The sequence below is a fragment of the Stegodyphus dumicola genome, chromosome 4, assembly GCF_044657685.1.
Source record: "Stegodyphus dumicola isolate Sdum_Otavi_A_Nest chromosome 4, ASM4465768v1".
Classification (NCBI taxonomy): Eukaryota; Metazoa; Arthropoda; class Arachnida; order Araneae; family Eresidae; genus Stegodyphus; species Stegodyphus dumicola.
In genome coordinates, this window is record NC_140771.1 from 174,362,041 (window position 1) to 174,374,110 (window position 12,070).

Sequence of the window (12,070 nt, forward strand, 5' to 3'; positions counted from 1 at the left end):
ATGGAGAATCATACGAAATCTGATGCAGTGGCTTATTCAGCTAGCCACCGGAAAGTCAAATCGAATGAGCTACCAGAGCTTCACGACTTAAGTCATTCGGTCATTAGTAATTTCATAAAACATGTAAAGAAAATGTCAATAAGCAGCCATGTAAAGAAAATATCAATAAGCAGCCAGCCCGTTCAGCTGGGAACAGAAACTATATTATAAGGTATTTTCTCCTTCTTCCCAGCATGGTGTAACGGTAGCACACTCGGGGAGTATTCAAGAGGTCCAGGTTCGAATCCCGGCATGAGCATTGCTCATTTCTCCCGTCTCCAGCATAAAAAAAAAACCTAATGTCTCTACAGTATGTTTCGGGAGTCATCAGGACGTATACTAATGTTACTGCCATCGAATACAGTCTTTGCCCTCTTTTGCTCAGGAACATAAAAAACTTAGCAATAAGTGCGATATACCGTTTACACCGGCCCTGGGTGAAATGAATACAGTTGAGTTCCACTAATTTATAGCTTCTAAAAACATGAACATAGATTTCAAGGACTGTAGCTATTTTTGTGTACATTACAGATTTATTAATATGCTCTGAAAATCGTTAGGTGATAAATAGATGTGATAAACATCCCAGACACGTCTATCGATGAATTTGCATTGGCCGAAGACTGGCAGATAGCAGCAATTTTTGCACGCAGTTTAACGAGTGGACTTTCTCAGCATTTAAAGTGACGGCGCGGCACGTGAGAGGGGGGAGGAATGAGTCTTCACTGGCAAACCCTCTGCACAGGGGGCGCTGTGACAACACACTCAACTGCAACAGGCCAGACCTCTTCGGCAGTCTTTCATTTACGCTCGCTGAGGAGCGGTCGGGCGGAACTGAAGCTGTCGAAAACAGGAAAAAATAAAAAATAAATAAAAAGCAGGAAAAACGGGAGAAGATTGTGACATGTCAGCGTCCTGCGGCGCATGCCTCCCTGTGGGCATTGTACCGAAAATGAAACAATTCGGTTGACTCGGTCGTTTGAAAACTTCTTCCAGGATATTGTGCTGAATTAAAAGTTTTGGATAAATGATTATTACTATGGAATTCTTCATGCGCTCAGTGACTTTTGCTTTATCTTGGCTTTTGGCTGCGGGTAAGTAACCAAACAAATTTAATTCCGACATCCTGGAGAAGAAAAGTTAGTTGTTATGCATTTGTCAGTTTGCGCGTTTTACCGGAAAAAGAGAAATCTTTCGCAAACGTGTTTTCTGATGTAGATCGCTGCTTAATAATAATCAAAGAAAGACTTCAATACTTAATTTCACCCTTAAATGAGTTTTAATTCAAAATGATTTATTTTGTATTATATACCACAGTTTAGTCGCTGAAAGTAACAAAATATTCTGCTGGCAGTAGTTCATAAGTAATATGTTAACAGCTAAGAGATCAAAACTTGATACATTAATAGAAAGGTTAAACTGACAAAATTCTGTCTATGTTTGTAATTGATATCAAATAAAATACACCGTAAATTTAGAAACTGCTTTCTCCTCTGAAAGAATGCGTTTAATTTCATTATTTGTATTCATGTAAAATCAAGACATTTTGAGAAACTCTCTTCCATTTGTCGACAGATATATAGAGACATTTATATTAATATATAGAGACAGAATGATACTCTTTCTTAAAATATTGTTTAGAAAAATTTAAATATTATTTTATTAATACATATTAGGGATTAAATTGCAAAGTAATAATCTTATATGTAATTAATATTTTAGTAAAAGGTACATGTATGCTTTCCTTAGATTTGCTTTATGTATTTATTAAAATATGTGACAAAATGTTTCTATTGAAATATTAGAGATTTTCTTACAGCATTTTCTCTTTTGCAATATTAACATGTAAAGTTAGTTATACATGCATATACCATGTATATAAATATTTATATTTTCCTCTTTTCGCAAAATTTTACTCTCCGAAATAGTCACTTTTAGACCAGAGCAATTCATTTACGTTGAAACGCCGAAATGTGGAATGAAAAAATTCTGAGTATAGAGCAATTGCCACTGAATAAATAAATTCTAGCTTTCAAAGTGAATATTCAGTTTTTGTAAAGTTTCAATTTACTGTGTGTTCACATGGTGAATATCCAAGTAAGGTTTTATACAGATACGAAAAGTATCAGTAAAAGTAATTAAAGTAAAAGATTTACGAAAATTCAGGTGCAAAAACTTAAAACTGCTGCTAAAATAAAATATATTAAAAGTGAAATTAAGTTTTTTACGCGAATAGTCAAACAGAACTGAAGAGAAATTTTAATAATTTAAATGAGAACAATTTAAAAGTAAAAAAGTACTTAATATCAGTTCAAAAATAAAGTTTCTCGAACTTTTTTTTAGATTCAACCTATACGATAGGATTCTAAAATATTTTTGAGAACTTCTCAAAAAATACTTTTAAGATTCTCTTGAAACGTAATTACTTGTGAAACTAAATATTACAGCGATCAAGGCATCCTAAATGAGCAAAATCGTTTACGGTGGTGGTGGTGTATTTAATTATGGCAAAGCACACTAGGGCTATCTGCCTAAAAGGAGGGATGCCTTTCGTGGAGGACTTTCTAACAAAATCGTTTACGAGCTAGAACTAAAAAAAAAAAAAAAAAAAAAAAAAAAAAAAATATCAGGAAGTCTTTTGTAAATATATAATCGTCATCGAACGTAAATTAAAAAATTTCTTAAATGAATGTGTTACTTTCTAGTTTATATACTTAAAATTGATAATAGTAATTAGTTACTATTATCAATTTTAAATATCTAAAACTGATCTTTATTTATCAGGATTGTTATTATTATTATTGCTGTTATTAGCCAAACAGGCTATTAGTTTCAAAACACAATTATGCATTCCTACACTTAATTCCTTCTTTCACTTTTAATCAGAGTTTGTTGCCATTCGAAAAAACATAAAATATTATTCTTTCATATTTAATTTCTCTGTTATTAATTAGCAAACTAAACTATTTAAAAGCCATATATGCAGCTCTGAAGAATATTACTTTTCAATCTGATTCATTTAAATTAAAATTCAATAATGTCATGATATACCTAATAAAAATCAATATTTAATAGTATTATATTATATATTGTTTACTTTTTTTTAAGTTTACAGAATATATATACATTTTCATGTTAGTTTAAATGCATGTTCGACTAATATCTGATATTTCGCTATTCTACCTGGGACATTTCTATTGATATTCTGTACTCATAAACCTTACTAAACATTAAAAGAGCCCCTTTCGGTGGTCCCTAAAATACAAAACCCTTCAGATTTTAATCGTTATTATTATTGTTGTTATTATTATTTAATACAATTAATAATTATGATTTTGCGGAGACAGGTAGATTAATTGTTAACACCATTCAAACCATTCAAGCAAATGATTATAATCTAATTATTGCATATTATAGGAAATGGCTTTTAAAAGGGCTTGGTATTATTAATAGTTTTGAACTGATTTTAATTTTAATTTCAAAAGAACATTTTTTTTCTACTTTGCATCACAATGTAGGCTGAATGGTTTGCTCAAATGTATTTAGTCAGTAAAATTTGATTTAAAAAAAAAAAAATCTGGATGCGTTTAGATTTTATATTACGCACAAACAGGTTTTTTTAACGTTTTTTTGTGTTATCTTTATTTATTATATATCATCTTCTTCGAACTTAAACCGCATGAAATTCAATTCAAAAGCACTATCACAAAATATTTGAAAACAGAAATCTTTAAAATTTTCAACAGACAGTCTCGCCCGCTAGATATATTTTTTTTTTCTGTACATTGTTACCATTGCTTGTTTTGAAATTTTGTTAATCAAAAATTCGCTAAAGGTTTAAAAATGTGAAATAGATAATAAACCAACTTCGAAATTCAAAATTCAGCGTTCAATGTGCCCATGTTCGAGTAAAGGATTATGTTATTTATAATTTGATGGCTCAACGTTCCGTCTTTTTTTTCCCGAATGCGAGAAAAATACCTATGTTTATGCACATTCTAATTAATTTAATTTCTTTAAAAATAATACAGAGAGAAAATTTTTGTTTATTAATCAAAGACTCGCTAAAGTTTTACAAAAATATAAAATAGATAATAAAATAAATTCGAAATTCAAAATTCGGGGAACCAGGTGCCGATGTTCGCGTGGATGATTAGGTTATACACATTTAATTGCCCTAGGTACTGGAAACATAACATACATTCATGCAAATTCTTCATTATTTAATTTCTTTAAATATAATACAGAGCGATAATATTTGGTGGAAAGAGTTTGAATAGTGAATCAACGCAGAATGTGAAACGAAGCAAAATGCCGTTTTGAGACTAATAGCTCTTTGGATCTAACACCCATTTGGGCTTAAGGAAAAAAAAGAATCAACAGGAAAAATTCTGAAAGCATTCAGATTTTACATTACGCCCAAAAGGGGCGTTTTTTTAATGTTATGTGTGTTACATTTATTTATTACATATCATGTTCCTCGCACTTAAACCATAAAATTCAATTCAACGGCAATATCGCAAAATAATTTTAAAATGTGTATTTCTTTAGAAGTTCCGATACACTGTTGCGCGCTGGCGATATTTTGTTTTCGTACAGTGCTGCCATTCCTCGCTTTGAAATCGATGAGTTAATTAATCAAAAATTCTTTAATGTCTGACAAAATATGGAATAGATAATAAAATGTTCTAAGTTCCAAATTAGGGCTTCCAGATGCCCATATTCATTCAAAATTTGATGGCTGTAGGTACCGTTGTTATATCACAATGCGAAAAACATACTAAAATTTATGCAGATTCTTCATTATATAATTTGTTTAAATATAATACAGGGTTGTAATATTTGGTGACAACAGTTTGAAAAATGAATCAACGCAAAATGTCAAACCGAAATTAATAAACCTAGTGGGATAACGCCCTTTGGGCTAAAAAATAACTGAAAGATTTCAGATTTTATATTATGCCCTAAAGGGCGTTTTCTTAACGTTTTGTGTGTTATTTTTATTTATACGTTTTCTGTGTTACCTTTATTTATCAAACATAATTTTCTGCGCACATAAACCACAAAATTCAATTCAATAGTAATATCTGACACTATTTAAAAAGAGCATACCTTTAGAGTTTCCGATGTACAGTCTCGTGCGCTGAAGATTTTTTTCCTTACAGTGTTTCATTGCTCGCTTTGTTTATCGAAAAGTAAGTTTGTTAATCAAAAACTGCTTTTTTATTTTATTGTATTCATATATTTTTTTTTTTTTTCCGAAGCTCGCCAATATTTTTGCATTTCAATTAAAAAAAATGCATTACGTGGGTTCTTAAATTAAATCTATGAACTTACTTTTTTATTAGTGGTTCTCTTTCTTATCGAAAAAGAAAATATATGGCGTATAGTCAGCTTACGAGGAATTTCGTCTCTCCTTTCAGCCTGCCTTCGCGGATGCATGCTCGACGCGTTCCTGAGATTAGAAGTTCAAATCGAATCCCAGTGAGGGCATTGCTGATTTCTTTAGTTTTCAGACTTCGAAAAACAGTCTGATGTCTCATTCGAAACATTCTTATGTCTCCCTCCTTACTGCATGCGTTCGTAATGCAACTGGAAGCACGGTCGTCGCGTACTCAGGAGGTTGGAGTTCGAATCCCGAGGAGGACATTGCACATTTTTTCAGTTTTCTGACTTGAACGTGAAAACTGTACAAACTAAAACTGAAACATTATTTTTACTGATACAAAGTAATTAAATTAATAATTTATTAATGCTATTAAATATTTTGTTCAACAAATATCGATAAATTTGCAATTTTAATAAAAATTTTAATAAAATAAGAAAATTACCGAAATAAATCGTTAGCTTGTTTGGCCAAAAGAGAACAATTCGCTGTCGTAAGACGTGTAATATTTTTGTGAGTAAGACTCTGTTAATTAAGTTCTGATCTAACTAGAGATTTGATTTATTTTGTATCCGTTTTATTCCGCTTCTGATTCTAATCTGGATGCATATTTCGTGGCGTCTGTCTTTCTTCCTAAATTCCTAATTAGTGTGGTGTAAAACAATAACAATCAGAAGATGTCAATACAGTAAATAGTAGATGACGTCATAGAACTTGGTATTTGCTTTTAACGACAGCGCATAACCAATTGTAGGTAATCTGGAGAGTAAGCATAATCTGGTATTGTAGGTAACTGATTTGTGTTCCGTTATCTGGTGTTGAGTATCCATACTTAATCCAGTAGGATATCGTAATTGCATGTAACGTGCGTAATCCGTAATTATTCGTGTTACACGTAATGTGTAAACCTATAAGCAATCCGGTAACCTGTAATCCACGTAACCTGTAATCCGGTAGGCAATATGGAATGCAACGTTTAATAAAAAACAAAATTTCCAATCGACCTTTTTTACTCAAGTTGGAATTCGATAATAAAAGTCCGCTAAGTTAAGTCCTCTGTTCTTTAATGTCATTTATAGTTTAGTTTCTTTACATCTAATGATATTTATTCTTCAATTGTTGACAATTTTTTTAACCCTGATTTAATTTTCATAATTTGATGAAATTTTTCTCCAGATTAAAAATGCAGAAAACTGTTAATAGCATTTTTTTAGCCCAAAAGGGCTATTGGTCTCGAAACGCGGTTTTACGTCGAATCGCTATAAATGCGCCATTTCACTTTTACTTCGACTATTCCTAGCATTTGGTTAAATGTAAGATAAATTTGAATCTTTCAAATTAAATCTGTCTGTTGTAGAGTAACTAACTACGCTTTTTGAAAGCAACAGATGCAGTTCTTAAGAATATTCGTTTCCTCTGAATCGGATTGTTTTAAATAATCTGTCAAATAATCTGTTTAGTGATCTGTCAAATTAAAAATGTTCAGTATTTTCATAGAATGACGTTATGTATTTTTTGTTATTTATTTGATATTTTGAAAAAACTTTAATAATTTTTTATTAATAAACTCCACGATTTGAAAGCGAGCAGTGGCAACATTGTACAGAATAAAATATTTTTATCTCTAGCACGACGAAGTGTCTACCTGAAATTCTAAATGTAATTTTAAACATTTTACGATTTTGCTGTTGAACTGAGGATTAGTGTCCACAGAAAACGTCGTGTCAAAAAACTCGCAGACGAAATCGTCGCGGAGAAAACAACGCAAGGCGAAAACGTCGTGGTTATAAAACATCGTGGAAGAAAAGAAAGCAAATAGAAAACATCGCAGTTCTAAAACAACGTAGTACAAAATATCGTCGTCGAAAATAAAGCGGTTCAAAAAACTTCGCTATTTAAAAACATCGTCGTCCGAAATATCGCGGTAAAAAAAAAGCATGTACAAATCATCGCATAACGGTAATATCACAGACATGCGTTTTTCGAACTGTAAAAGTTTTAAATGCATATTCGCATAATGATCTGGTAGTGCAAGAAGGAAATAGGGATATCTTTACTTGTATATTTCATATTTTTTAGTGAAGTAATAAATTTTTGCTGGAAAAGTAAGAAAGAAACGTAAGGATTTAAAATTAGAAATGAAGAGAAAATTAATGCAACTTATAGCACTTAATAGAATTTTAAATTTGCATAGTTAATTAACAAATGCCATTAAAAGATAATCATTTTATAAAGTTTTACTGTTAATTCTTCATGAAAAATATAGTCTAAAATGTTTAGAAAAAGAAATATAAATAACTGCATGAAGTTATCTCTATAAAAATTACTTATATAAACTTAAAATTATATTAAGTGCTATAAGTTGCATTGATTTTCTGCTCATTTTCAGTTTTTAAATACATAAGGTTCCTTCTTACTTTTGCAGAGAAATATCAAATATAGAAGTACAAATATCCATCTTTCCTTCTTGCGCTCTCAAATCCTTACGCAAATATGCATTTACAACTTTTAAAACCCGAAAATCTCATTTGTGCAATGTCATGCGGTGATTTATACGTGCTTTATTTTTTACTACGATATTTTCGACGACGATGATTTTAAACTGCGATTTGTTTGAACCGCGTTATTTTCGACGACGATATTTTGTACCACGATGTTTAACAACTGCGATGTTTTCTCTTTGCTTTCTTTTCTCCCACGATGCGGTGTTTTCTCCGCGACATTTTCGACCACGACGTTTTTGCTGTGATGTTTTCGGCTGTAACCATATTATATGTCGCGCCGTGTAAGTGCGAAAATCTTGATATTTAATAAATAAAGTTAACATACAAAGTGCTAATATTAAGAAGACCAAAAAAATCTTCCACAAGCCATCTTATTAAGAAAACTAAACATTGATATAATGAACGGAGAAAGACTGAAAAAAAAGTAGAAAAATATATGCCAACACGTAACAATGCACCGGAAATTCTAAACATATGCTACTTTTAAAATTTTTGTGAATTTGCTGTTGAATTGTTTATGACGTAAGAATGTTTAATAATAAAGCTTAAAAGAAACAAAAAAAATATCAGTAGGAGAGAGTGCAAGAGACGACTGATACACTAACTAACTCAGCGAAAGTGTAAAATACCTAAACAGACTCTTTTGGGAGACCGTTGAAATCTGAATAGTTTCAGACTTTTTTAAGTATGCGTTAGTCCTCTTTTCCGTGAATCTTTAACTGCCCCCGGATTAATCCTATCCTTAAATAATTCTGGCTTTGGGTTAACGAAGGCAACCATTTCGGTATTACCGCAGTAAAAAAGAAGCTGACATAAATCTTATATAACATATTTAAGTATTTTTACTACAACCAGTGTTTTAGAGTAGAAGAAAAATTCTCATTATCATTATCATTAATTTTCAAACACCGACTTGAAGCCTCTTCGCCCAGTTAAAGCTAGAAAGTTACAAAAGTAGGAAAAGACTTGCAGTGCGGCGAAATTTTGTGGTGACTTTCTGTTTAAGGTAAAATTACGTTACGGAATGAATATTGATTTTTTTCATTTGGAAATGCGGTTGCTTCAAAAAATAGCAGCGGTTATCAATTTACTAACGCGAAAATGATAGAAAATGTAATTAGAGGACGTTATCTGTGAAATGTTTCAGTTTATTTTATTTTTTTTTACTTTCCTCCACCCGCAGCACTTGTGTTTATAATCTAAATTAGAATCTTCATGTAAACGTAGCAAAATCTCCACAAAAAATCAATCGGAAAAAAAGTAGTAATGTTTTATTTTTTAGCTTTCACAACAGACGATTTTTTTGGTTTACTTTATTAATATTTTAGAATCTTGAAGAGCTGATTAAATGCTTCAGATTATTTTTTTCATTTCGTCATATAAGTGAAATTCTATACATTAGAGTAATTGACTTGTCTTTTCATGTAATTAAAATGCAATTAAAATTTTATACAATAGGCTTTTATTTAAAATGGAAAGAATAAGTAATACACTAAAGGAGAAAAATGATTTAGCATATTGTTTAATGCATACATTAAATAACTGTATTTTCAGAATTCATCGACAATTTTATGTCACGAATAATAAAAGCGTGGAGTGCCTAAATAACGAACTTAATTGTTTTGCCAAATTTAAATGTTATTATCTTTTTAACTTTTCTATTAATTTATTTGCTTTGTCAAATGTATAAAACTATGAAAGTTTTTAATTTGTCATGGGCGCCCTGCGCTTTTAATATTCGAGATATAAAATTGTAGATGAGTTTTGTAAATAGGATTATTTAAAATATTATTCCCTTTAAACCATTTAATAAATTCTTTTACTCCTTTTAGGGCATTACTTATCATATTCATTTTGAAGACCAATCAAAAAGATTTTTTAAAATTATATTATATTTTCTATTGTTTGTATCAATTACGCATTATCAATTAAAAAAATAAAATTTTGCAAAACCGAAGACTGCCAATTCATCATTAAATGATCCAAGATGGAAAACTCAAAAGCAAGTTATCCAAGAGTAACGCTTTTTGTCCGTCTGTTTCAGATTGCTACACATTTAAAGAAAACGTAGAAAACTTTTCAATTGATAATTTTTAAGCATTTTTGTTTTAAAAGAGAGAGAGATGTTTTTTTTATTATCTGTGAAAATTTCATAAATTTTGATCAGATAATTTTTGCGATATTGAAATTTTAAATATTTTAAATTTATAAACGTCAGAGTCTAAAATGTTAAGCGATTTTTAAAAATTCGCCAAAAATTCAGAAATTAAGTTACTATTTTTATACAAGTTTCGTTCATAGAAAAGATTTTCCCTCTCTATGTGACGATGCAAAAATAAAATTCAACTATGTTTGGTTTGTTTGTTAAACGATAATAAATGCAAAAATTTTGTTTCAATATTAAATAAAAATATCTAAATCGAACATTGATTTTTGAAAGAATAGCTTCACCACACTGCATTGGCATCCTGTTTAGAAAATATGAATGCAGTGTGGCGAACATAATTACAATGCTGTGTGGCGAACCGCTTCACCACACTGCATTGTAATTATGTGTAGGAAATCTGAAACTGATAACTTATCAAGAAATAGGTTAAAAATCGATGACAAAATTCTACTCACAGCGAAACACCATGAGTGAATTAAATAAAAGCTTATAAAACGATTACGTAATCAAGAATGTAATATTTTCAAGGTTCATTGTTCAGCATTTGGGGAATACTTGTATTCTAATTACAGGTTTGCTTAAAAAGCTGATGATTATTTTCCCTTTTTACTACTAAATGAAAAAAAAAAAAAAACTCTTTAGAAGTTACTAATTTAACGGGTTTTTGCTATAGTAAAGCAATTTTAAAGGAAGATGCAATAGATTAAATTTTCTATTCCAGATAATTTTATGTTTTTTAAGTTAAATTCGGGTAAGTTATCATATCACATGAACCAAAATTCCACAAATCCCATAAATTAAAAAATCTTATGTGGACACCATATGACTTCCTTACACAGTCTTTTAAATAATAAATATTTCTTGCTGCATTTCATTTTTCATTAGAGATATATTTCTCATACAATTAATTTAATTCTCACTTCGAGGTAAGGCAAAAATACTTATATATATATATATATATAAAACTCAAAACATTTGTATTGAAAATTGTAAAATACCGAAAAACATAAAATACTAAATATAGTTACAAAAGTTAAAAAAATACAATTACAATTTGAGTTTCTACGCATAGCCCAGCAGACAAGAAGGCAGATATTTTGGTGCACAAAACTAAAAGTTTACTTTTGGTTCCAGTCTGCAAAAAGACACTGAAGATGCAGAAACTGAATTAATTCACTCTACTAGAGTTTCGAATGTAAACAAATTGCATTTACGTTAGGCTTAATAGCACCTAAACAACTTTTAGATTGTTCATAATTGTACAACTGTTGTATGCAGATTAATTAAAGGCATAGTAAACCTTAACCGGAACTTAAGAACAACATAATTCAAGCAGTTTTAAAGCAAAAAATGCACATCTTACCAATATATAAGAATAAAAAATTTGAGCTCACTGAGACGAGTAACAGAGTATATATTATATATATATATATACATATATATGTGTGTGTATACATACATATTTATATTCTTCCAGTGCCACCGATAGCAAACAAAAACGGAGATGTACAAATTACATATTGTAGCAGTACCATGTTCAAAATTTCAATGATCTGAGGCTAGATTTGAGTTAGACGGGATACATACCTGTGTATGTACGTACAGACGTCACGAAAAAAATCGCTTCCGAATCCATTTTAAACTCATCTTACAAACCGTTTTAGGGAAATAGTCCTTTATTCCCTCCTACCTATGGATGTCACGGAAACATATCGCTGAAATGAATTCAAGAGCTGTCAAAAGGGATATTTTCATTGAAATATGATACCCCGAAATTCTTCGCGATTACAGTGCTTCTTCTACTTCTTATAAGGAAATAAAAAGAAATGGTTCTTCCGTACAGTATTTTAAGAGCATTTGTAACTAAAAGGAAGTATCATAGGGTTCTATTATGAACCGTTTAATATAATAAAAGGGATAAACGTTGTCGGGATTATTTGCTAAGGCAGGACATATTATGCTTCTCCTAATATG

At 30.5% G+C, this 12,070-nt stretch overlaps 1 protein-coding gene across 1 annotated transcript in view; it reads left to right on the forward strand.

Annotated features, from left to right (window-relative positions):
- Positions 1 to 873: 873 nt before the first annotated feature.
- The window catches only part of LOC118190126 (igLON family member 5-like), a 297,074-nt gene continuing 285,877 nt past the window's right edge, over positions 874 to 12,070 (forward strand). Inside the window, exon 1 of the mRNA XM_085815792.1 lies at positions 874 to 1,133. Coding sequence (XP_085671918.1) covers positions 1,067 to 1,133 — 67 coding nt within the window. The 5' untranslated portion in view covers positions 874 to 1,066. The remainder of the gene's footprint in view (positions 1,134 to 12,070) is intronic.